The sequence below is a fragment of the Ictalurus punctatus genome, chromosome 26 (genome assembly GCF_001660625.3).
Source record: "Ictalurus punctatus breed USDA103 chromosome 26, Coco_2.0, whole genome shotgun sequence".
Lineage (NCBI taxonomy): Eukaryota > Metazoa > Chordata > Actinopteri > Siluriformes > Ictaluridae > Ictalurus > Ictalurus punctatus.
Window position 1 is genome coordinate 16,508,592 of NC_030441.2, and position 27,694 is coordinate 16,536,285.

Genomic DNA, 27,694 nt, shown 5'->3' on the forward strand with positions numbered 1-27,694 from the left:
GAGAGCTCCCCATTCATTTCCTCCTGAGTAGCCCACGAAGGAGGAGGGAAACGACAGAGCAAGAGAGAGAGAGAGAGAGAGAGAGAGAGAGAGAGAGAGAGAGAGAGCGAGCGACAGACAAGAGTCTGACCGCACAGGAAAACAAGACAGAGACAGAAAGAGACCTAAAAGGACTCAATAAGGATATCACTTCTTGATCTCACGTTCCAAGACTTCAAACAAGGTCAGTTCCTAAAATCTCTATTGCATTGCCTGCTTCTTTCTCTCTCTTAGCTGTCAGCTGTCATGTCACTGAGTTGCCCGTCGTAGCCGTATTTTTTTGGACAATCCTCAAACTTGAGTGAAAGAATTCAAATCAGATCTCCAAAGGGCAAACGGCTTTGACAACGTATACAATGTACAATACACGTAATATTGTGTGCACTCTCTACTGTATTTCTTGATTAATTAGTTATTAATTAATTATGCACTAATTATTAATTCATCTATGACACGCGAGGTCACATGACCGTGCCGTCAATTTGAGTCAAACAAACAAATCGTTTATCATTATAAGAATTAACGTTACGATGTTACAAATTTTGAATCACCAGAAAATTCACCTTTTTTGACCTATAGATGTTTGTCTATATATTACTGTTCTCTCTAGAGACTATACTATCACTCAGCAGTCTGTGCAATTTACTGATATGCGTTCATGTGTGACATGTAAATTGGTACTGCCACACCAATATGTACAGTGGTTATAGACTTCCTCTGAATGTTTTAATACTCTTGTACGAATAAACCTCACATGCACATATGAAGCACATGGATAGCTATGAATACATTTTATGCACTCTGTGTGAACCCCCCCACAGTGCTGCTCTTCCTTTCACTCGCTGGGTGATAGTTATGTTGGAGCCACTCCAAATACCAAGAACGTCTCTTTAGAACAACAATATCTGCAGCATGATGAAGACTGGCCTCTTCACTCACTCTTCATAGTGGGTTTAGTGCCTGGCTTTTGTTGGACACTCTAGCTTAAAGGGTCATTTTGTGAAAATGTTTCTAGATCTGGGATAATCCCATCGTTCCGAAGACGCCGTAGAGAAACTAAAATTCGCAATATAGCAGTGCAACAGATTTGACTAGTTTCTTCACTTCAAGCTTGTGTTTGCAGTTTTCTGACCCAGAAACTAGCTCTGCTCCCAGCTAGTACCTCCAGTAGCTGCAAACATTTTGTCAAAAAGGTCTGATAGAAATCAGGAAGTGACACAGGAAGTTTTGTTTGTTGTGTTTTTTTTTTTTTTTTATGCAGTTCACTTGAAAGGCAGCAGAGGGCTCTAAATATTACAAACTGCTCCTTTAAATGAATGTCATCACACCAGAACACGTGGGTTTCCTTACATGCTTAATTTAACTTTTTCAAATGATGTAGCGAGGTGACATAACTAGTCGATGTTAGCTAACATTAGAACGTAGGATGAGTGCAAACATACAGGTAGGCATGAAAAGACGGTTGGTCAAGTATGTCAACATAATACAGAAGCCAACCTAGCTAGTTAATGTTGGCTAACTTAGCGAATAATTGTAATATTATTGCCCCATTTGGGTTAGATTCACATTTTCTTGTACGTATGGTAGGAAAACACCGATTAACCTCGGAGAGACGCTCTGAGCATTATGACATCCCCAGGACCGTATCGTTCCCCATTTATGCCAATTAGCGTAGCTGTATTGTCCTGTCTGGAGCTGTGAGTTATAGCCTCCGGTCACAGGGGCTCAAGAGGCTCAAACTTGCTTGGCCTGCTCTTCTTTGACAGCGTTACACATCTGAAACAGCTGGAACGTAAGCAAACATTCACTGTGTCTTGGACTTCTGCTGACCCTGTGCTGTCCTAGTGTTCCTTGCAGGCCCACCTCTGGTGGGATTGTTGTCGTAGTTGGGTTGCACGTGTACAATGAAGGAAGAGGCCAAAGGTCAGGGAACATGGGATGAGTGCAAACACAGGCATGATGAGGGGGTTGGTCAAGTATGTCAACATGACTGGGATACAGAATACAGAGGCCAATGTGGACCTTGTGCAAAACCATTCACCGATTTAACTCTTTGGCTAATTATCAATCGCGTCTTGAGCTACTGTACATATTGAGAGCATGAACGTCTGCTGCACCAAGGTTTCCCAGGAGTAGGAATAGGAAATCTTATTTATTATAACAGGAAGGAAGGATTTATAGGGAACACGGTTTTCTTTGAGTTTTCTTCATTGCAGCTGTGGCACTGCTGTTGTGTAACTGTCCTTGAACTCAGATTCTTGCTCTTCTTGATACGACGCACCACATGGAGACGATGAACTGGTCTTGGCTTGGATTTGAAACAGAACATATGATGCTTGATTTCTCGAGCTTTCTCGGCTTGAGACTGGTACTGCGTCGGATTCCGCTTGTTTTGTCACACCCGAATGATTCACACACACACATCTTTGTAAGAACCTTTCATAATTATAGACATAATTATTCATGCAGCTAATTAATGCTATACCTCCTACCTGCTATGCAGTGCCTCAGTAACCAAAAGGAATGTTTTTGGCTCGTTCAATTAATTGAAATAAAAGCTGCAGGTTTTTTTTTTTTTAAAGCAGCTTTCCTCACAGGGACCTCCCCAGAATGTTACAACTGTTAGATATTCCTATCCTTGTGGGGACGTCGTCCCCTCTAAGCTGTAACAAAAAAAAAAAAAACATGCTCCCCCACACATACACATAGACGCAAACGTGTATGAGTCACAGACCTACTGAAAACAGAGTGGCAGAGTGATTTGTGTAGTGTACGGGAAATAGGGGCTCTTCGTGGCGACTGCCAGGCCCATTAAACAGAGCTCTGGAAAAAGCCGGGGGCCAGAACAGCACAGCGGATGCACTTCCTGTGTCCGAACTTTGACCCCTTGACTCCCAGGGCCCTCCTGGTGTTCAAGTCAAATTGCACACATCACCCGAGGACAGGGGAGCGCCGAGAGAGAGAGTGAGATAGAGACAGAGGCACAGAGAGAGAGACAGAGCGAGAGACAGAGAGAGAGAGAGAGAGAGAGCTACATGTGGAAGGGGTTACTGGTTAACCGTCTGTTACTGATCAACAGCTGTGTTCGGCCGAGTTGGCATTGTGATGGTGGTGTGAGCGTGTCAATGTGAGTTTAGGGTTTTTATATCTCACACACACACACACACACACACACACATAGATGCAATGCAAATGAAAAATAAATGCTCTCACTATTCGACTGTCGAATTTCTCTATCTCTCTATTCCGTCCATACTTCTCTCCCTCCCTCCTTGCAGCTGCAGCTCTTCCAGCAGTGCCGAGGGCAGGAGTGAGAAAAACAGCCCTTGCCCAGGACTCTAAGAGTCTGTGTATATGAGTGTGTGTGTGTGTGTGGTGCTGAAGGAAAACACAGCTGTCTGACTCGTTAAGGCTAGCAGCCTGATAACGCTTGCTCGCTGAAAAAAGGTGGAGAGACAAAAGGAAGAGTTTTTCATAAGAACATCTAGCGTCACTCAAGGTGTCACTAAAGGCGAGATCGGTTGCAGAAGAATGTGTTGCAAACTCTTTTATTTGGTGCAGTTATTTGTGTCTTGACTTTTTTTTTTCTCACTTCTCCTCGTCTTCTGGCCCAAAATACAATCCTTCCTTGTGTTGTCTCTTCCTCTTCTGTACGAGTGCCGTTTCTCTTCTCTTCACGTCTCTTCTCCCAGCGGTTTTAGCATGCCCGGTCACTGGCACTCACAATGCCGCACGAGCGTTTTCTGGCACGGCTTTAGAAGAACCCCAGGCTTTCCCACAATGCCGAGGACAGCTGTGGAGGGCCAGCCACTGCCCCCCAGAGCCTGATGAGAATGTGCACAGATCTCTTCCAGCTGTGCTAGCAGACCAGGCCATACGCTAGCAACTTTTGATCCTTTATGGTCGTGCACAAAGCAAATATCCTTCCTCATCAAACCGGGTTGGATATTTCAGAAAGGTTTCTAGGTTGCAATTCATTCCACTAATTGGTAGGGTTAAAAAGTCAACGGGTCCACAGTATATAGATTGACTCTAGTGCTGTAGATGTCAATATAAAATTGTCCAGGGATGCCTTGGTTGTTGAATCTTCATCGGTTGGGCATGAGGTCACTCACTTAGCTTGAGTGAGTGAGTGAGTGAGTAATGTCAGCGCTTGTAATCCTGAAGTGGTTGGTATGTTCTTGGAAAAAGAAAGAAAAAAAAATCTGTACCATTTTATGAGCACCTTCATGTTTTTCATGGTCCTCTTTGCACCATTGCACAATATCGCCAAACACTGATGTCCTTCAGTCATTGCGCAATCCTGGCCCTCTGATAATAAACAGTTTGACAGTGTGCGGTTCAACAGTTCAAGTCAAATTGCACACATCTGTCTTAGCCCGTCCAAGGGAACACTAAAGAGGCAGCCTCAGATCTTTCTGGCACACGGTCTTCATGCAAGAGCGTACGGCAGCACCAGATCCAGTCTGGGCCCAAGAGGCCAAGAGGGAGAATGGGCTTTTTTGTGCTGATCTCAGATCAGTTTCTGACAACCCCGATCATAACCGCATTATTATAAAAGAAACACAAGAACTCAGAACACAGAGTGTCGATTCGACAGTGTGTCAGACGATCTGCATAAAAAAGCCACGGAAAATGTCTTGTTCAAGCTGTTTGGATTTCAGCATGACAGGAAAGCCAGGCTTGTGACATTTTTTTTTTGTTTTGTTTGTTTGCATGTATCAGTCTGGAGCACATCCTGTCAGCTCTGATGAATCTACTGTAAAAGAGAAAACGCTATCGGTCTTACTGTACCACTGTACTGTGCTTAATACATCCTATAAAAACCTTCTGCATACTTCCAGACTCCAGGAAGCTCGACCTGCTCTCAGCCTGGTTGTAGGGTGTCTGTGTGACTACACAGACAGATAGAAACCGAGGTGTACGGGCCATGCCCCAAATCAATAGCAGATGTGAGAAGGGAGTGTGTTTTGGCTAGCTTTCTTTAGGGAGAGAGAGACAACGAAAGTGCAGAAGCTTAATTTCAGAAGCAACTTTAGTAAATCTGCAGGAGATAGTCTCAAATATTTATGTAGTGTCTTGGATGACAAGTGGGGACTATTTAGACAGTGCTTTCACTGTAAGGCAAGAAGGGATTATTTATATAGCGATACGAAGACCTATCTGTTTTAAGCTCCGGGATATGATTATGTTTATTATTGTATTCATAATGACTACATAATGAATGGTTACAGCCACAAGATTTGTGAATCTATGAAGTTATATTTAAACTCTAAAGGGTTTACTGGAGAAGGGTATTGAAATGTCAGAAATATCATGTCCCTATCTGTTGGCAGTATTGAGTGAGGCCTTGAAACGAAAAGAGAACGACTTGCAAAAAAAAAAAAAAAAAACAACCCAAAAAAACGTAGCGTTTTGATTTATTGTTTCGGGTTGTTATTCTTCTTGTTTGCGTCCAAAAGCCTTTCCAGTTATTTCTTGGACATAGTGTATTGTCTCTCGTAGAAAACAGACAGTGAAATAGTGCACCTCTCCTAACACACACACACACACACACACACACACACATACTGTGAGGCTGAGCAGTGTCCTGGCTCTGCCCGGCAGCAGCCCCCATCCGACTCGAGTCGTCCGCCAAGGAAAACTAGCGCCGCTGAAATGGAAAGTCTGAAGTCACTCTGGGGTTTTTTTTGGCGAGGTCTGATTACGCAAAGCAGGAGAATCCAGCAGGAGAGGTCTGCGTGTTCCTGAATGCAGGTCCAATCCGGGCAGTCCGAGACATCTCTGTTATCTGTCACTGACATCAGCTTCAGACGGCATGGGCTCCAAACTAGATACTTAGGTAGACCTTCAGCATGGAGTCAGGGGAGGTTTGGGATGGCCTTGATCTTAGATTATGACTATAAGATCCAGATCGCTATGTGCTGGAGATGTTTTATGGCAATCCATTCCTATGCTCCTGGACAAAAAGGTGACTCAAGGTTTGTTTTGAGAGTGGAATAACTGTTTGCTTTCGTAAAGGGGTTCTACTTTCTGATCTCTTTCTGATAGTGGGCATACTATACATGGAACTTTTAAAGGCTTCCCTCAGAAGCCGAAGAACCCTTGAGGCACATGTAACCTAAACCATATAGGAATATACCATTATGCAAATGAGATCATGCTAACTGATTCTGATCAACAGTACACTTTTACAAAAAAAAAAAAAAAAAAAAAAGGTTCTTCAAACGTTCCTTGGAAACGTATTTGAAAGAAAGGGAAAACATCTGTTGTAGGATTACATGTAGAGAGTTATATAAGGGTTCCCACAGAAAGACAAACCAAAGAACCCTTTAGGGTCTTAGATGGAATTTTAAAGTGTAGCTTTTTATTTATTTTCATTTTTTACACTTTCTTTTCGCAGTTCTATCTGAAAGACGTTCTAGTCTGCTGTGGCCAGATCAAACACACAGTCCAATTTCCATCTACACTCTTATCTGTCACTGACACAAAGGAGATTATTGAGTAGAGGTGGAGTAGGTGGTGTTTATCCAGGAGGCACAAAGCTCAAACTGGTTATTGGCGGAGCAACAGGGTGGAAGGAAGTTGTGCTGACCCGACTGAGGTCATGCACTCTGATGAAACTGACCATCTCCTTTACAAAAAACATTGACTCATTGCTTTCTTGTCTATGTGCAGTTCTCTGCATTTTGGGCCAAAAAAATGACTTGCATAGTTAAATCTCTGCAGGCGAGTTTATCAGACCAGGATAAGGCGTACTCCTGGAATAAAAATGGACTTTGTGATAAGAAAGCTTAGTGAGATTAGTTTGTTGACCACAGCAATTCAATTGAAACTAATCAAACGCTGAACTAGGACAGATCTCAATATGTAAGAAGAGCTGACAACACTCTTCGGTCACCAATTTGTGAGAACTATTTTTTTTTTAACCGCATCCGAGATTTGTCTGGTTCTGTGAAGTAGCCCCTGATCCTTTCCCGAGTGGAGGCTGAAGTGGATTTTGTCCGTCTTTGACTTCCATCACTGACATGTCATGCCTCATTCTGAATGAGGTTGATCTTGGCCAGCTGTTCTTTCACCAAAGCTTCTCCCTCATCAAAACGGGTGCCAAAGAAAATCTCTCTTTCCCACATAAGCGATTCGATTCCAATCCGGATCCCGACCTCAGCCTTTCATTGATCCCATCCCTTCCCATTAATGCAAACCTGGTTAGCCATTTGTAACCATTACAATGTCACCGTCCGCGTGCTGATCCTGTGACTAATGCTGAGAGCCCGCTTCCTGAACCTTCTCAGTGCCTGGACAAGGCAACAAACCCTTAGAGTGGGGATTTATTGATGCTCAGGGGTACGTTCAAGCCTCATCTAGGTTGTATGAGGTGTTACAGAGGCACAGCTGTGTAGCATACGGCTCTCGCAGTCGTCCACTGCAAAATGGAAGGCATGATGTTGATGGCTGGCCTGAGGTACGGTGCCTTAAAGTGGGATTCCTCTGGTGAATATGTACACCATATGTATCGGGAAGGATTATGGTGCTATTAAAGTAGGTTTGGGTGTTCGTTAAACACACATACACACTTACATTAAGGAGCTTGGGTGAAGGAATTATAATAGTTGTGCAGTCATCCAAGACCCCACCCATTTCCTTTAACATCCTGTCTACTTCATTGCTCACACACACAACAAATACCAGGTCAGCAGAGGCCAAAGCAGTCAGCATGTTTCTGCACTCGCTCCCTCCTGAATCAGCGAGCACGGCATAGAATTGGACACAATCGACCACAGCCATTTATCACCATGCTACTGTATATGCTGAGCTGTAAAAGCATGGCTGACCTGCTGACCCCTCTACCGCCGAGCCATGTGTGGCCAGTGTTTATAAAAGGGGCAGCTTCTATTACATTTCTGCCACATTTTAACATCCATAACGAGGCAATGACCAGCAGCTCACAGTCCATTCATTTAATCCAAGTTGCACAAGGAATAGTTGTGTTGATATTAATGCTGATAAAGATGGTATTGTGGTTGCAATAGCAAAGTTCCTGAATTAGCACATTCTTTGCAAACAAGTAAACATCTGTCAGAATTGCAAGTTGAGGAATTCTAGTACTCCGTTGTCTCGTTGAATAAGAATCAAAAAGAATTTTATTGGCCAAGTAGGATTTCACCAAAACTGGATAGATGAAGATTGGAAAAACACGTGTTTTTGTTTTTTTTCTGTGAGCCTGTGCCCATCATAGCCTCAGATTCAAGTTCTTGGTTGACAGGAATGGAACCCAATGTGGTCTTCTGCTGTTGTAACCAATCCGTCCAAAGGTTCGACGTGTTTTATGTTCTGAGTTGCTTTTCTGCTCATCACGGTTATAAAGAGTGCTTATTTGAGATACCGTAGCCTTCTAGTCTGGCCATTCTCCTCTGACCTCTCTCATAGAAAAGGCCTCTCCGCCTGCAGAACTGCTGCTCGCTGGATGTTTGATTGTTGTTGTTGTTATTGCTGTTATCTCTCGCACCATTCAGTGTGAACTCGAGAGACTGCTACGTGCGAAAATCTTACACCACCAACCATGCTTAAGTTAAAGTCACCGCGATCCCATCTTTTTCCCCCCATTCGAATGTTTGTAATTCTAAATGAAGGTCCTAAGTTTCCTCCTTAAGTTTCCTCCTTGGAAAAGGAAAAGCCTTTCCAAGGTGGTGGTGATTTTATTACGAAACCTACAAACCTGACTGAATAATTCACTGGAAATCTGCAAAACCAAATGCAGTTGCTGTGTACATTTTATCTCAGCCGAATAAGGTTTGGGTTCTGTGGGAGGAAAGTTCAGGAATAAAAACATTTAATGGCACCAATAAATTAATATAATGTTGCCTAACGTACCTAATATTTGAACAGTTGCATTATGGTAAAAAAATTTTTTTTTGTTAAATCTGCTGCGATCATAAGGGGCTCTGAGGCACTTTATTAACACTGGAAGAGGTTCCTGGCTACAAAAGCAAAATAAAATGAACAACTCCTGATTTAGTAGGTGTTGGAGGTGTATATAGTTGAACCGAATGACATTTCAGGGGTATCTGTGCCAACACACAAACACACAAATTCTGGTTAGGTGGAGAGCTTAAATACCCGAACATCTCACTTAAGCACTACTGATTTTATGAGCTGCATGACTGTCAAAAGGATTCATAACATGACTCGAACGGTTCATTACACCTTACCAGTCCTGCCGGGTCTGGCTTGTAACATGCTGTTAGACTAAACACTCGTCCTGCATCTCTGTCTCTTTCAATTTATCTCTCTTTCACCCGCTCATTCTTGTTTTTATTAGGCTTGTTTATATGCTTGGGCAAAATGTTGCTTTGATTCTCTCAGAATCATTCGATCAATTCTGGAAATCAGAAAAACTAACGTGTCTCTTTTCTGTCTTGTGTCCCTGTATGGTTCATGTTTAGGATGTTGATGCTGGACGGGATGCCTGTCCTGCGAGTCAGAGCAGAGCCCGTGCAGATGCAGCGGCGGGTAAGAAGCTTCACGCTCACTAAAATGTTACGCCGTGACGTCATTGCGTAAACATACGCCATCTAAGAGTTAATACTTAAAACTGGTTTCAGATCAGATGGTTTTCTGTTTGATTCAAAGTATGCAGTACTATGCTAAATGATTGCATCAAGTTTGCACTAGGGATGATAGAGATAATACCTTTTCATATGTACACAAGAAACTGCTTGAAGTGCTATCACTAAACTCACTGTTATCATAAAGCAGTGTCAGTTAAATGACAAAAAAAACAAACAAACAAACAAACAAAAAAACAAAGCTTTAATCTTTACTTTCATTTTAAAAGCGCCAGGAACTATGTATACACTCCCAAGTCTTCCTGCCAAATCGCTAGCTGGCTAATTAACTGCTAGTTAATATAACATTAGCATACCAAGCATGATTCTGTTACTCAGTTATAAAGCAAGCATGAGTTTGTCACTAATTAACTTGCTTATCTAGCTAGCCACCTTTTTAGTTTAGCCAGGTGGTTATGTAACCGCTAGTAAACTAGCATACATCTGTCATGCTCAGATTTCAGTATCTGTCTCCATTTGTCATTTTCTTAGCAACTTATTTAACAGCAGCCAATCCTGTGGCAGTATAATGTTACCAGAACATAGCAAGCAAAGTTTTGTTACTCAGTTAAATTAGATATGTTTGCTAAAGAGCTATTTAACTTGCTAACCTAGCTAACCACCTCTCTAGGTCAGTGGCTAGCTAAACAAGCAAACTAGCTTATGTTTGTTACTGTTTGATTTCCTTATTTGAGTCTTTATGCTGTATAATTCCTTAGCAATTTATTTAACAGCAGCCAAACATGTGAAAATATAAAGTTACATTAGATATGTTTGCTAGCTAGCTTGCTTACCTAGAGAACCACCTCTGTTGGTAGCCGGCTAGTTAACTGCCAGTAAACTAGCTTGCATTTCTCAAGGTCAGATTTACATATCTGACTCAATTTATGTACTTTTTTCTTCTTCCCCACAGCAGTTTATTAAACAGCAGCCAAATCTCGGAACATATAAAACTACCACAGCGTACAATACATTACCATAACATAGATAAAATAAATATAAAATTACCAAACATAAAGCCACCTTGCTTACCTTGCTAACTAATGCCTATTTAGCTAGACAGTTAGCTACCTGCTAGTAAACTAAACACTTGTCAAAGTGGCATTTCAGTATCTGAGTCATTTTATGGCAATTTATTTAACAGAAGCCAAACCTGTGAAAATATAATGTTAGCATAATAACGAGCATGATTCTGTAACTCATTTATATTAAGATATGCTAGCTAGCTACTTTGCCTACCTAGCATACTACCTCTCTAGCTAGGTCGCTAGCTAACGGCTAGTACTCTAGAACTTAATTAAAAATCTTGTATGGTAGCACTACTTGTATTGTTTTCTGCTTGATATATCGCTTTGCTTGTATTTGTACTCTATTGTAAGTCGCTTTGGATAAAAGCGTCTGCTAAATGAATAAATGTAAATGTAGTAAACTAGCTTACTTTTGTCACTGTGCGATTTCAGTATCTGAGTTGTTGGTGGGTTTTTTTTTGGCAGTTCAATTAACAGCAGCCAAACCTGTGAAAATTTAAAATGAACATTAGGTAAATTTGCTAGCCAGTTAACTAGGTGGATAGCTAACTGCTAGTAAACTAGCTCAAATTTGAATTTATTTTGATTATGACCAATCAGAACTATATATATATATATATATATATATATATATATATATATATATATATATATATATATATATATATATATATACATACATATATGTATATGTATATATATATATATATATATATATATATATATATATATATATATATATATATATATATATGTATGTATGTATGTATGTACATACATAAACATATAAACTGCACCAAACTATTTTGTTCAACTATAACATTAGCTGTTTAGTTTAGCACGCAGGAACTGCTGAGAAATTAAAAGTCTGTTATGACTAGAAAAATGTGATTTTGGCATTTGTGTTAAAAATATTTACACAAAACACCAATCGATACAATCAGATTCATCCAGCTAAGAGACGAAAACCCTTAGAATTCTTTTTTTGTATTAGCATATGGGACCAAATTCCTTATTTTTATTAATCTGAGCTTCAGTAATGAGTAACATCCCATACAACACAAACACAAAAGTTTAACATTTTCTAAATAGGCGTGTTGCTATTACTTCTCTTTACCTAACCGTACCATTATTGTCTTTGGATTTTTTTTGTTAATGTTTATAGATAACAGAACAAACTGCAGAGTGAGGACAGTGTACAGAGACCGATCCTACCCCCCAGTCTCTCTCTTTCTCACTTTCTCGCTTTCTCTCTCTCTCTCTCTCTCTCTGTGTATCTCTGTCTGTCTGTCCCATTGCATTCACTGTTGTTTGCGTGAGGTTTTTGTGCGTGGGCTACAAGGTCTCGCATTTGAAGTGCGAAACAGCAGAGCAGACGGTTGAAGCATGCGTGTGCAGTTTGATCGGGCTCTGTGCCAAAGCATCTTCTCTTATTTTCTTGTAAACTTTGCTCCCCCTATGCTGTCCAGAAGCTCTGCGAGTTCGGAAAATGAGCGGTAATAAGCAGGAGGAACCCCCTCCTTTGTTTTCCCTTCCGAATAAGGGGTTGGAAACGGGCTGTGTAGGAGGAGAAGAGGAACGATCAAGATGAGAAAATTTGATGAGAGAGAGAGAGATGAGGTTTCAAAACAAGTTTCATTTCAGTTGAGAAACCTCCAAGCCAGCCGACCGCAGGAAACACAGCGGAAAATTAGCGCACGTTTTGTTTTACACTGTCTGTAATGTGAATGTGAGAGCTCTAAGAAATAAGTAGGGTTTGTTGCACATTTGGAGAATAAAGATGCTGTTTGTAATGTTTAAAAGTATTTCTAGACTTGTGAGAATTGTGTAGTTTAAATGATAACTTGTGAAACATGTGATTTGCAATTTTGTCATGCGAAAGATCTGTCTAGTTTCTTCAATTCAGTCTTTTGTTGTTGCTGTTTTTTTCTGGCCCGGAAATTCGCCCTGCCCTCATCTTAGCTTTGCTTCTTTTTCTTATAAATCAACCCAAAAGGCTTATGAAGTTTTAACAAAGACTGTGAAGTCATTTGGGGGGAACGGGACGGGTGGTCGTTCATTATGGGTTTTGTTTTGTTTTTTTTTTTTGTTTTTTTTTTACCTTACAGGCAGCAGAGGGCACCAAACTTTACAAATGGCTTCTTTAAATTCATAATATGAGTACATAAGTACATAACTGCTTGACTGAACTTAGATAACATTTACATTTATTTATTTAGCAGTTGCTTTTATCCGATAACATAGCTAGTTAAAGTTTGCAGAGGAAAAGTTAGATAATGATTGCTAATGTAAATCTAGACAATACAAGTGCAAGGTAATGTTGTTGTTGATGTTTTTTTTATTATTGTTTTTAAAAGAAATTTCAATTCACCCTACAAGCAGCGAAGGGAATTCATGGTACAAATCATATTTAAAATATCTTTTTCCTTTCCTTAACAGTCTCCCGAGATCCATAGCTATGCAGACATGGGCGTGTTGGTGATGGAAAGAAGGTTCCGGACTCAGTCACCTGAAAAACGATTTCCGTCAGACCTGTTCCAGATGCAGACTGAGCCTGTCGACCTTTCCACCAATAGATCCCGCTCTTCACCGTCATCATCATCGTCATCATCATCATCATCATCATTGTCAACATCGCCCTCTTCATCATTGCTGCGTTTCTCACCACGCTCCCCTCCAGTCTCATCCACCAAGTCTCCTTCATCATTATCATCATCATCATCATCATCATCATCATTATCGCTGACCTCAACCTCGCCTCCCTCCGTCATAACGCCAGTGCCACGATTAAAGATGTCTCCGTCAAGGGTGACGTCTCCGCCCTCCATCGCTCGCAGAGGGCAGCCGTTCCTGCACATGCCCCAGGTCATGCCTCCGTGCCACAGCCCCATCCACCTGCACCCCCGCAGAGTCCCTGTGGTGGTACAACCCGTGCCGCTGGTCTACGCCGGGATTGGCTCACTGGGACCTGGAGGCCTCATGGCACCCATGCTGGAAGAAAGCAGGATACATGGAAAAGGTGAGAGAGAGTTCAGTAGAGAGCAAGAGAGAGAGAGAAAGTGAGAGAGAGAGAGACAGAGAGATTGAGAATGTATGCTTTTAATAGACAAACATGGCAGAATAACTGATGGTTCTCTGTATAGTTTACAGATTCTCAGCTCTTCCCCTTCCTCAACATCTGTACCTTTCCAACTCTGGCACTGGCTTTGACATTTGTTCTATTTTACCCTCCCCTCTCTCTCTCTCTCACACACACACACACACACACACACTTCCCCTTTTTCTATCTGTCTCACTTTCTTTGTCGTCTGCAAAATCCTCTCTGAGTCCTGCAATCTCATCAGCGTTAATGACACAACCCAGAACCCAACAATATGTTGAACAGCCACCACTTGATTTTTCAGACTGCACTGTGTTTCACAGTCTTTCTTCAGTCAAAACAAGTTGGGATACAAAGCATCTTAATTTAAAGGTGCAGTTCGTAAAGTTTAAACATGTTTCTAGCCCTGTAACAATCCTATCATTTCAAACATACATTACATTCTACAAACTCTGATTCGCACATTATTGCACTTTTTATTTGATCTGGTTGGTTTATTCATCTTAGGCTCTGGTTAACATTTTCTGGTCCGGAAAATAGCTCCACCCCTTTATCTTAACAAGCATATGTCGGTTTTAATGGTCGTTTCGGGGGGAAGGTGAACACTTGACTATAGTATTCATGAGATTTACAGTACACTTCGAAGAGGCCAGACGGCACTAATAATTACGGACTGCTCCTTTAAATCTCCAGATTGTACGGTTTCTAGATGTTATACACGGTGCAAATGTAAATAAAGAAAAGAATACGTCTTGGGTTTTTTTTCCAATATATTTTGACATTTATGTCCTTATATATTTTCTTTCGTATTATGTTTTCTTTAAGAGCTTAGGTAAGGAGACTAATATGTAGCCCTTCAGCACACACACACACACACACACACACACACACAGATATTTCTCATGGCAGTCTGTCTGCTTTTCCGCACGAGTGCTGTTTATAACAGGCTTAGTGGCAGTTGAGGATTTTCTAGTTCCCTTTCTGTTTTTACCCACGTCCCACGTTCTTTTGAAACAGAGTGGACAGAGGGGTTACCTAAGACTAACCTCCTGTAACACACACACACACACACACACACCCAAACACTTTCATACACATGCAGCTGATATGCTGATGAGTATGATAATCTTACATCTGTAAAAAAAAATAAATAAATAAATAAATAATTTAAAAAAAAAGATTTGTCTTTTTCTATGCCCTCTGCTGTGTCTCTCGAGAGGTTTCCATGGTAACAACAAGGCAACCAGACATTAGCCATGACACTCCAGTAACTGTAAAAATTATTTTAAAATAATGACAATAATTAAAAAAAAAAAAAAAACGCAGACAGACACATCCGGCTACAGTTTCACAGGATGTGATTTATACGCTTTTGTGTTTACCAGGAAATCTTGTCCTTTTCACAGCACTAGTCTTTAGGTTTAGCATTAATTAGTTGACTCACAGAGATTCATTAGAAAAACCTAAAAGGAAAATCCCAGCGTTTGATCAGGCACTAAAAAGTTCCTGGTACTGAAAGTTTTTTCTGCCTTTGATGTAAACACGCTTTGCTCTTCCAGATAACAGCTTCATTTGTTCCAGACTACGGTTAAAAAAAAAAAAAAAAAAAAAAAAAAAAAAAAAAAAAAAAAAGATCAGTTGGTCGGAGAAATCATTTCATATGTCACATCTGTAGGCAAAAACATTGCTGTTTCTTTCTTATTCTTTTTTTTTTTTTTTTTTTTTTTTTTAATTCACCACATGCGCTTATAAACACGTCTGAGGAAATTCAGACCTGGAAAAGTTAGCAAAGATGTTAGCACAGTGTGAATCCTTAAAGATGAGCTTTTGTGAGGTCGTTTCTACACTTAATCATTGAAAGTGTAAAAACAAAACAAAACAAAACAAATAAAATACATATACAAAAATAACTCGTTAAGAAACTCCTACATGTTCTCCTGCCAAACAGCTAGCTAACATGTTAGCTCAGTGCTAGCCAACTAGCGCTCACTTTTCACAGGAAGATTTCAGTAATATGCGTTGTCATATTCTCAGTGAATTATTTAGCCAAACCTGCTCAAATATAATGTTACACTAACACCCAAGATTTATATATTGGCTTTGTTAGATAGGTAGTGAGATTAGCATGCAAATTCTTTAGCTAAAGGTTTCAGTTAGCACATTGTTACCTAGCATAATAGCTGTTGGGTCTAGTTTGGTCTATTTTCCTCAGACTGACAAACTGGGCTCATAGTTAACTACCCAAAAATAAAGCCTTTTCTCTTTTTTCTGTCTCTCTCTCTCTCTCTCTCTCTCTCTCTCTCTCTCTCTCTCTCTCTCTCTCTCTCTCTTTAAGATGTTATTTTAGCACTGTGCTAACAGATGAACCTGAACACCATTCTATATCATCAGAATCAGACATTTTTGAAGACAAGTTAGCCATATAAACACCATATGTTTTTGATATTCTCATAAAGACATTTATGAGGTAAATAAATGATGTTCAATGGTTTTTATTTTATTTTATTTTTTAGCATTTATAGCCATCTGTCAATTTGGTTTACTGCAGCAAAAAATTCTCATAATTTTTTATTATTATTTTTACTTTTTACTTCACTTACATTCATATCCACACCACGTCTCTAAACCCGCCCTCTTCATTCTCTTCTCCAGTCATACACAGAGTGCCAGATGGACCGTCTCCACGGCGATCTTTGAGTGACAGCGAGGACGATGACCTGCCCAATGTGACGTTGGACAGCGTGAACGAGACCGGCTCTACCGCCCTGACCATCGCCCGTGCTGTACAGGAGTGAGTTTTACACACACACGCACACACACACACACACACACACACACACACACACACACACACACACACACACACACAATAGTTCTCAATAGTTGGTTGGTAGGATGGTTAATATGTCTAGCTTTTTAAAAGTTCAACAAAGAACCTTTAACCTTTACCCTAGACTGACAAACCCAATTTTTCTTCTCTCTCTCTCTCTCTCTCTCTCTCTCTCTCTCTCTCTCTCTCTTTTATAAAGTGTACAACTAACTTTAGTGATACATTTTTGTACCTTTTTTCAAGGTTTATTTGTGTCGTTAATGGTTCTAGCGTTCTAAAAGAGTTCCACTTGGAGCGTTTTCTTAAAGTCTTTGTTGTCGAATCTTTCTGAACCTACATAGAATCTTTTAGGTCAGGAAAGACACACTGAAGAACCCTTTAAGGTCTTAGGTGGAACTTTTTTCCTAAAAGAGTAGTAGTACAGAAATATTTTTCATAAACTATTTTTTTTAAAACAATAAATAAACGATGCCTTAGTGGTTCTTTGGATAGGTAATGTAAAACAGTGTTTATACGTAGAACCTTTAAGGGTTCCCTCAGAGGGACAAACTGAAGAACCCTTTAAGGTGCTCTTTAATGTAACCTCCTGTTTGTAAGAGTGGATGGATAGTAATATTTTCGTACACTATTACAGAAAAGGGGACTTCAGTGGGTATTTAGACAGTTAATGGTTGTAGACGTTCAAAGGCGTTCTACTTGGAACCTTTTATGAATGGGACGCTGTGTTGTCGGGTTATACATCAACGCTTTTTTTGTTTCGTTTTTTTTTTTTTTAAAAGACTGTCCAACTAACTGTTAATGGTTGGACTGTTAATGGTTGGACTGTTAATGATTCAAGGTTTATAAAGGTGTTCTACTTTCCTGAATGGGAAACCTCCAGTTGTACAGGAGGTTTGACCTAGAACCTTTTAACGGTTCTCCTAAAGAGAACATTGAGAAGTGCTCGACGTTACCTCCTGTTTGTAAGAGTGGACGTATAGTAATATTTCCATACGCTGTTACAGAAAACGAGACTCCAGTGGTTCTTTAGATAGTTAATGGTTCTATATGTTCAAAGACGTTCTACTTGGAACTGTTTATGATTGCGGGGAAACTGTGTTGTCGGGTTATACGTAACTTTTCAGGATTCCTTGAGGGGGACAACTGAATAAACCTTTAGTATATTTGGTGTGCCCCCCCCACCCCCCCCACCCCCTTATATCTGTTTAGACAGTAAACAGATATAAAGGAGTGTTTAAAGGGTTCCACTGAAAGCAAGCACCTCTGTTGTACGGTTCTACACATGAACTTCCTTTGAAGAGTGTTTTACAGTGCGACGCATGCCCAATAACAAAAATAAACCCTTGAACTAACTGTAAGTTTAAGCATTTAAGTTTCCGATTCAGAAAAGGTTCCAAGCAGAACCTTCTTGGAAAGCGGTATAGATGTCTCACACACATGTGAGAAAATTTAGGCACAGTCTGTGCAATTTATAACGTGTACAAGAACACTCATGATGATCCATAATAATTTGTCACTGTATTAGCGTTTCATGCATCACTGGACAGCCTGAAACGTGGCGTGCGCCGAAATGAGAAAGTAAACTCCCAACCTGTGTGTGTGTGTGTGTGTGTGTGTGTGTGTGTGTGTGTGTGTGTGTGTGTGTGTGTGTGTGATCTGGCTGGTTTTGTCTCTCAGTTTGGTAGAATTTTGTGGAGACACTTTTCCCTGTCAGCATGAATTCATCATCATTATAAACGGGCACTTGTGAAGGAATGGCAGATGTGCAGGTGTGTGTGTGTGTGTGTGTGTACTTCTAGCTCGGCCCAAAGGGAAGCTCATTAATAAAGGAATTCTCCCTGGAGGGTGACAGAGGCTCCTCCATATTCAGAATGCCCACAAGGCGAGAGTGTTGCGTCTCGGCCGTGCCAGCTGATGGGCACACCAGGGGGAGAAAGAAGAACATGGCTGCCAGCGGTGCTGAGCTTTTTGCCAAGCCTCAAGGCAACAATGTGTTTGAATGTGTCATGGGGTGTGTGTGTGTGTGTGTGTGTGTGTGAGAGAGAGAGAGAGAGAGGCCGGATGAGCTGGCTAATGCATTCTGCCGTTCCTTAAAATCATTGTTTGCTCAGGTCTCGGAGGGAGTATGTTTCAGGGACGCAGGTGCACGAGGCGACCAGGTTCACGTCATGAACTTGATTCACTTCTCCTGATCCCGGGTCAGCTGAACGCTCTGTACACCATTGTCCTGTGTGTTAGAGACTGTGTGTGAACTGATCCGAACTCAGTGGCACTGCCATGCACGTCCTCGCTGCAGGAAAGCCCCTTCTTGCACCTCCAGGAGGAAAAAATGTTTAAACAAAAGACGGAACAAAAGAACAAGCGCCACTGTTTTTAGATGCTGTTCAGCTGTAGCTTCCCTCTCTCTCGTTCAGCCTTCAGTAGAAACACAGCCACAGAGTGGCTCAAACAACTCACACCTCCATCACACCACACACCTCCATCACGTCACGCATCCATCACCTCACACCTCCATCACGTCACGCATCCATCACCTCACGCATCCATCACCTCACACCTCCATCACGTCACGCATCCATCACCTCACGCATCCATCACCTCACACCTCCATCACCTCACGCATCCATCACCTCACACATCCATCACCTCACGCATCCATCACCTCACACACCCATCACATCATTCCTCCATCACCTCACACACCCATCACCTCACGCATCCATCACCTCACACATCCATCACCTCACGCATCCATCACCTCACACACCCATCACCTCATTCCTCCATCACCTCACACACCCATCACCTCACACACCCATCACCTCATTCCTCCATCACCTCACACCTCCATCACCTCACGCATCCATCACCTCACACATCCATCACCTCACGCATCCATCACCTCACACACCCATCACATCATTCCTCCATCACCTCACACACCCATCACCTCACACACCCATCACCTCATTCCTCCATCACCTCACACATCCATCACCTCACACCTCCATGTCACACACCCATCACCTCACGCATCCATCACCTCACGCATCCATCACCTCACACATCCATCACCTCACGCATCCATCACCTCATTCCTCCATCACCTCACGCATCCATCACCAAACAACTACATGAACTAACAACTCCATGAACTCACCCATACATCAACTCACAACTTCATCAACTCTCCCCTCTATAAACTCACACCTCCATTAACTCACACCTCCATTAACTCCCAACTCCATCAGCTCACACCTCCAACAAATCTCACCTCCATCAACTCACATCTCCATCAGCTCACACCTCCATCAACTAACATCTCCATCAGCTCACACCTCCATCAGCTCACAACTCCATCAACTAACATCTCCATCAGCTCACACCTCCATCAACTAACATCTCCATCAGCTCACAACTCCATCAGCTCACACCTCCATCAGCTCACAACTCCATCAACTAACATCTCCATCATCTCACAACTCCATCAACTAACATCTCCATCAGCTCACAACTCCATCAACCCACACCTCCATCAACTAACATCTCCATCAACTAACATCTCCATCAGCTCACACCTCCATCAACAAACATCTCCATCAACTAACATCTCCATCAGCTCACACCTCCATCAACAAACATCTCCATCAGCTCACAACTCCATCAACCCACACCTCCATCAACTAACATCTCCATCAACTAACATCTCCATCAACTAACATCTCCATCAGCTCACAACTCCATCAACCCACACCTCCATCAACTAACATCTCCATCAGCTCACACCTCCATCAACAAACATCTCCATCAGCTCACAACTCCATCAACCCACACCTCCACCACCTCACACCTCCATCAACTCACCCATCATATGATGATGTCATAACAGGTTTCACATGTTTCACTGACCAATCAGGAGCTTTAATTAAATTCACCCCTTATTTTTTTTTTATTTCTTTCTTTGTTTCTTCTTAATTTAACTTTCTTCCTTTTTTTCCTCATCATCCATTTTCTTCTCCCCCCCCCCCCATTTTTTAACTTGTCTTTTTGTTTCTACTTCACTACTTTCTTTCCATTTTCATTCTATATTCTTATTATATTTTTTCGTTCTCATACTTTTTCTTTCTTTCTGCCATTGTTTTAGGGCTTATAAATGTACCTAAAGGGCTCATAAAAAAAAATCTTTCATCCCTCCATCACTTTTAGTTCCTGACCCAGTGTACTGGCACAGAATGTTTTCATTCCTAAAGAAATCTGTTTGCTATGACCCCGACGCTACGCACATCCTCCTGTGTGAAGGCTGAAAATCTGCTGATGATCTCCAAATCCAGCATCATAAAGATTTGAGGATCTCCTGAGATCCTCAAAGACGTCCCTCTGCTCTCTCCACTCCCTCCCTCATGTCTCGTGCTGAATCGGTGAATCATTTTCTCCTCTCTGTTTTGAGAGAGAATGAGAGAAGAGAAGATGGGGGAGTCGAATGCCTCTTTTTCCCCTCCATCTCCTCTGGGCTCCCAGAAGAGTTCGAGCTGCCAGCAGCCACAGGTGGCCGTTCTCCCCTTTCCACATCTCTCTCTCTCTCTCTCTCTCTCTCTCACACACACACACACACACACACACACACAAATGATGTACCCGTGTGGCCCAAGAGAAACAGGAAGTGAGTCTGCAAGGGGTGAGGTGAAACTCCCAAACTTCTCCAGATAAAGCCTGTGTGACTCAAACTACTGATCCAGGATCCATCGTTTTGTGTGTGTGTGTGTGTGTGTGTGTGTGTGTGTGTGTGTGTGTGTGTGTTACTCATATGTACACGGATGAGCTAAGATTGTTGTGTCTTTTCTTGTGTTGCAGTGTACAGTATGACTTTCTCAGTGTGTGTTTGTGTCCATGTTCGAACGTTGTTTACTTTTTTTCATCTTTTCAAAGTTTTTTTTTTTGTGGAAATTGTTTACGGCTCTCGAATATGTTTATGGATAAATACATTCCTTCTTCATCTGTTAGTAGAGCAGGCTCAGGCAGGAGCTGGATGTTGGCAGTTTAACAGCAGCGCAGCTCCCTCTAGTGTCCGGATTTATCATTACTGCTAAAGCTGCTCCCTTATTTACATTATAGTCCACGTCCAGACATTCCCCATGATTCTTTCTGGTGTCAAGGTGTTTTAGGAAAGATACCTCACTCTAAAGATAAATAAAACGACTTAAAATAGCTGCATTGGCTGAATAACATTTCTAATGTGACTTTTATGGAATTAAACAACCAGTAAAATGTTAAATGTGTGTTAAATGTATTGCTATTTCAGTTTAATGCCTTTCTTTCCTTCTTTCTTTTTTAGTAAATGTATTTCATTTCCCTTTATTTTAATTGTTTTCTTTCTTACGTTTCTTTCCTTTATTTTCACTTTCTTTCCTTTTTTGTTCTTTCTTTCTCCCCTTTCTTTTGTCGGTCTATTTACGTGATTTTTTTTCGCATCCTTCCTTTCCTGCCTTTATTTTTCCTCTTTTCTTTCTTTCGTCCCTTTGTTTTCCTCTGTTTCTTTTTTTCTCTCTTCCCTTTATATTTCCTTCCATTCTCTCCTTTTCATTTTCTTTCTTTTTTTTGTTCTGTCTCTGTATCTGTTTCTCTTTGGGGTTTTTTAAATATTTTTTTCACCCCTTCTCTCCTTTATTTTTCCTCTCTCTTTCTTCCCTTTTCTCCCCTTTCTTTTGTCAGTCTATTTACTTTTTTTCTCCCTTTTCTTCTGCGATTTTTTTTTGCATTCTTTCTTTCCTCCCTTTGTTTTCTCTCCCTTACCATTATATCTCCTTCCATTCTCACCTGTTTTTTTTTCTCTCCTTCTTGTTTGTTTTCCCCCTTCCTCCATTATCTGTCTTTATTTATGGATCAGAAGAATCTGCCTTCATTCCCAGTGTGTATCTGGTCTCCCTCGCATTTACCCTTTTCATTTATTAAAAAAAAAAAAAAAAAAATCTTGGGATGAGGTTTAAGCTGAGATGGTTCTTCTCAGCATCATCAATATTCTGCGAATTCAGCACAGTAAACTACAACACCTGAAACATTTACTGGTTTATTACAGTTCTCTTTCTGCACCTCAGAACATGTACCCCTTTGCTTGTGAAAGATATAAAGTAATGTTTTTTTTATCATTGTCTTCGCAGCTCCATGTTGCCGTTCAGCATCGAGAGCATCCGAAGGTCACGGCGGCCCGAGTCTCCTGACACCAAGAGGAGACGCATCCACCGCTGTGAGTTTGACGGCTGCAGTAAGGTTTACACCAAGAGCTCCCACCTCAAAGCCCACAGGAGGACACACACCGGTGAGTGTGAAGAGAAACCAGGAAAAAACACTAACAGCATTGTTACTATGTGTAGTGACATGTACTAAGGTTAGGGCCAGAAAAAAAGTCTTAATTACCAGGTAAAAGGACTAAAACTATAAATACAAGGACTAAAACAAAGAAAAATGCATAAATCCAAAGAAGACACATACCTGAGCATGTGTGACACAAATGCAAAAAAGATCCAGCGAAGACTGAGTGGACATGAGGAGTTTATATCGGAGTATATATTGCAGTATATATTGGAAAATTGGAGTTTGCACACACACTACCAGTCAAAACTTTAGAAACACTCATTCTTTATTTTTATTCAACCCCCCCCCCCCCCCCATTTCATCATAATAATAAAGTCATCAAAACTCTGGAGTAACACACATGTATCTATGGGAATTATGTTGTGATAAAAAACGCAAAATAAATCAAAATAATTTAGTATTTTAGCATCTTCAAAGTGCCTAGAATTTCCTGAAATGTATTCTTGGCGTTTTCTCGCCTCATTTCTTGAGGAATTTCCCTCAGATGATTTTTAAACAGTATTAAAGGAGTTCGCACCGACGCTGGAGTCTTGTCGGCTGCTTTTCAGAATATTTTGCTCCGAGTCGTCCGTTTAAATAAAGACTTTTTTTTTTTGTAAATAAAATGTTAGTTTTCTAATGAAAGAAATGAATATGTTGGCAGGATTACATTTTTGTCTACAACACCGATTTCACACATTTATTCATACACCTTCAGATCAAAAGCTTTAAGATCATGAGGAAAATATATATACATATATACACACGTCATATTATTATAGTTATTATCTTTACTATTATTGCATAATTATAGAGTGTTAATGTAATAATGGTCATTTGACATGTTCTTGACCTAACAGCCTGCACTTCACCTAATAGGCCTGTAGGTGGCACTTGGACTTCATTTAACCAACTATGATAGATTCATCAAATGGTAAATCAATACAATTCTTACTTAAGAGTAAATTGAGCACTACTTACCGTTAATGCGACTTCCAAATATACAGATTCATCTGTCCGATTCATTCTTTCGGCCATTTCACCATTATATAAAAAAACAAACAAACAAAACTGAAAACAGACTGGCTATGTAGTTTTCAACTGATTTACGAATCAGACCGGGAAGTTACCGCTCTGCTCAACATTGCCCAATGAAATTTGAGCTTGTTGTGCCATATCACGAGTGGTCAGTGTATACATCATAAACGGGCATCGATTATAAATTATGTAATAATGTAAAATATGTAATAGTTTTAATTTAAATTACACACTACATTTTGTGATTCATGATTGTTTTTCTTTTTCCTGCCATCGAGCCATAGGCAATCACTGAAAGAGCCATGTATGGCTTCCAAGCCATAGGTTCTCGACCCCTGATATATACCATAACAAAGAGTTTTAAAAGTACAATATGATCACCTGAGCTCAGGTTCAAACCAGAGACCTCGTGACCTCTAGTGCACTGCTCGCAATTCTCTTCGGTGTATAGATCATCTTTCTGAGTGTTTCATGTTCTCATTTAGAAACTAGAACCATTTGTATTGGGGAAAATCCAAACATTTGATTACTGACCGGAGAAACTTGATTGGTTTGGTGATGGTGATGATGTGTCATAACAGGAGTCCAGGGAGATGGATGCAAAGTGCAGAACATCTTTAATAGGGACAAAAACAACCAAGAGATAAACAAAAACTGGGACAACAAGGGTCTTGGCTAATGCTAAGCTAGGCTAGTAAAACTTAAACTAGAAAACAAAACTATTTACACAGAAACCAGTAACCAAACTCTAGCCACACATGCCAACACAGAATAAGAATAATGCTCCAATAACAAACAAACAAAAAGGAGGGGGGGGGGGGGGGGGCAAACAGGAACTTAAATAAGGTGACTAATGAGAAAATACCAAATATGTGTGCATGATCATGGCAGGGAATGGGGTAGACAATCAATGAAGTTCAATACAGTGAGTAAGGGTGCCCTCTAGTGGTCCAGGAAGGAACTGTAGTCTGGAAATAACACACAAGTTAAAGGAAAACCATCAGTGTTGAGCAGCTGTGTTCTGGCTGGAGGTGGAGCTCATTTCAGGGGCAGAAAAATTACAAACAAAGGCTTGAAATGAAGAAACTATGCCGAGAGCTGAATGACAAAGTTGTGAGATTTTATTAAGATGTTGGGTTTTTTTTGGGATCATGATATGATGATTACAGGTTTGGAAAGAATAAAAAAAATAATAATACAAACAGCAGCTTTAAAGTATAAACGGATTCTAGGGTTTCTATTAACTGAATAAAGACACAGTACAACATATAAGTTCCTTCGTCCCACATAAATGTATTTAGCATTATTTCAAAAGCAAATCTGAAAAGGACCACAGATGCACTGTTATCTTCTCTCCTGCATTCTCTCTCTCTCTCTCTCTCTCTTTCTCTCTCTGTCTCAGGTGAAAAGCCGTATAAATGCACGTGGGACGGCTGCGCGTGGAAGTTCGCACGCTCGGACGAGCTCACGCGTCACTACCGCAAGCACACAGGGGTCAAGCCGTTCAAGTGTGGCGACTGCGAGCGCAGCTTCTCCCGCTCGGACCACCTGGCACTCCACCGCCGCCGCCACGCCTTGGTGTGAAGACACACACACACACACACACACACACACACACACACACACACGGATGGACCAGTTTTAAGGGGTCAGAGTCAGGATGTGGCTCGGGAAAGGCTGGACCTTTCCCTGAATGTGCTCGTGGTATTAAGAGAGATAATAAAGTCTAGTCATGAATGAAGAGTAGGAGTGCTGATCAGTTTTTACCCTTTATATCCTGAAGAATACATTTATATATCTATATCTATATCTGTAAGGAGCTGATCTTGCTGATCATGCACTCATATTCTAAGATATTACAAAGACTTACAAAGTATGAAGGAGAGAGAGAGAGAGAGAGAGAGAGAGAGAGATTATCAAATAATACCAGCGCATATTGCAGGGTATGTCAATCATAATCAGCATTTATATGTAAGTTCATTGCAATTTTAAAACCCAGTTTAAGAGTATTACACCAGTTTGTTTTAGCCAGTTAGAAACCTTAATGTAAATCGCTGTATTTTTATTTTTAATTTTTTACTGACTGCATCAACAGTGTCAGTTGTGAACTGTGAAGAAGAAGAAAACACAAAAAAAAACAAGGGCAGATCACCTCTCCAAACTATTTGCTTGTTTCTCATCGGCGCATGAGGACCAGATTGTGTCATTCGTCGCAGATTTTCATTCAGATCAAAAACACAGATGGATAATTAACAGGGTATAAACCTCAGTGTGAAAATTCCATCCACTTAATATCGCTTTTTTCTAATGGAAGAAAAAAAAAAAAAAAAGAAAGAAAACAATCAGGGATTTATTTCCTGGTGGGAAAAAAAAAAAAAAAAAAAAAACTTTGCACACCTTTTGATATGGAATGAGTGTTCACACAGATTAAACATAAGGTCATAACAATCCTATTATTATTATTATTATTATTATTATTATTATTATTGAATTCATGTACTGTGTTTCCCGAGAGAGCGAGAGAGAGCGAGAGAGAGAGATTCATTTTCATTTAAACTGCATAATTTGTGCACAAACATAGTGTAGCAGATGTCTGTACATTTAAAAAAATAAAAATAAATCATGCTCTGTATGTGCATTTTAAGTCATGTCATGTCATGTATTTGTTCAGTATTTTTATTGCACCCTTTTTCGAACGTATGTGACGTCACCATTTATATATACGTGTTGTATAGAGACGCCCGATGACCGATAATCGAAAAGCGTCATACCGACCTTCCTTTAACCTTTAATCCTGTTTCTCAATTATGTATTTGTAAATGATGTTATTGTATACATTTCCTTTTTTTTTATATGGATTGACTGTGAATTTATACATAAATATATATATATATATATATGTTTAATGGGCTGACTGAAGGCATGAATAAAAAGTCACTTAACACTTTAATTCAGCTGCAGTCTTTTCTCTTTTCTTACGCTATATGTAATAATCAGACTTTTATTCACAGTAATGTTTTTAAAATAAGAAAAGCCTGATAACGCGGTAAAAGCCTCCATTCACAATTCCCTGAGCTCCACCGTTCTGTTAAGTCCTGCTCTGGTCCATGTTCATTTTTATAAACACTGATGACACACTGAAGGCTTCATGCGCGATATTTTACACTTAGAGGCTGTCCGTGTGAGGAGCGATTACTTGTATACTGTGCCAGCAGGCAATGTAAGGAATAAAAGACTTGGGGATGTGCTGTTATAGGAAAATAATCAACAACATGGGGGTGGGTCATACAGTCCTGCCCAAAAGGGGACTTCAAAATGGCTCGCTTTTCTCCCACAGTCTTCAAGTTGGTTCGTCCTTTTTGAACAACAAATGCAGTCTTCACAGGCGAAACCTTTGGCTCGAACCACGTGTAGACATTCTGAGCTATTGATTGTTTAAACGATGAATTTAACGGGGCACACCCGGGCAGCAAGAAACAACAGTCACCGGTCGATATCGGAACATCAGTCGCGCGTGCCGATATTTTTGATCACTTGAAAAAATGGGTGGGTTCAAACAAAAGGTGCCACGTTCTCAGTCGTTTAACACGTCCGGATGTTAGCATGACGAAATGAAACAATAGAACTGACCTTCTGTTCCAATACTTTCGGAGGGGGCTTACGGTAGTACATTGTAATGCCTGTGATTACAATTGTTTAATTC

General features: G+C 40.6%; 1 protein-coding gene across 1 annotated transcript; it reads left to right on the plus strand.

Moving 5' to 3' along the window:
• klf12a (Kruppel-like factor 12a) lies at positions 1 to 26,941 on the plus strand. The gene is made up of 6 exons (XM_017458136.3): positions 1 to 223; positions 9,486 to 9,552; positions 13,115 to 13,694; positions 16,428 to 16,566; positions 22,761 to 22,918; positions 25,394 to 26,941. Exons 2-6 carry the CDS (start codon positions 9,487 to 9,489, stop codon positions 25,573 to 25,575), a joined length of 1,125 nt encoding a protein of 374 aa, XP_017313625.1. The 5' UTR covers positions 1 to 223; position 9,486; the 3' UTR covers positions 25,576 to 26,941.
• The last annotated feature ends 753 nt before the right edge of the window (positions 26,942 to 27,694 follow it).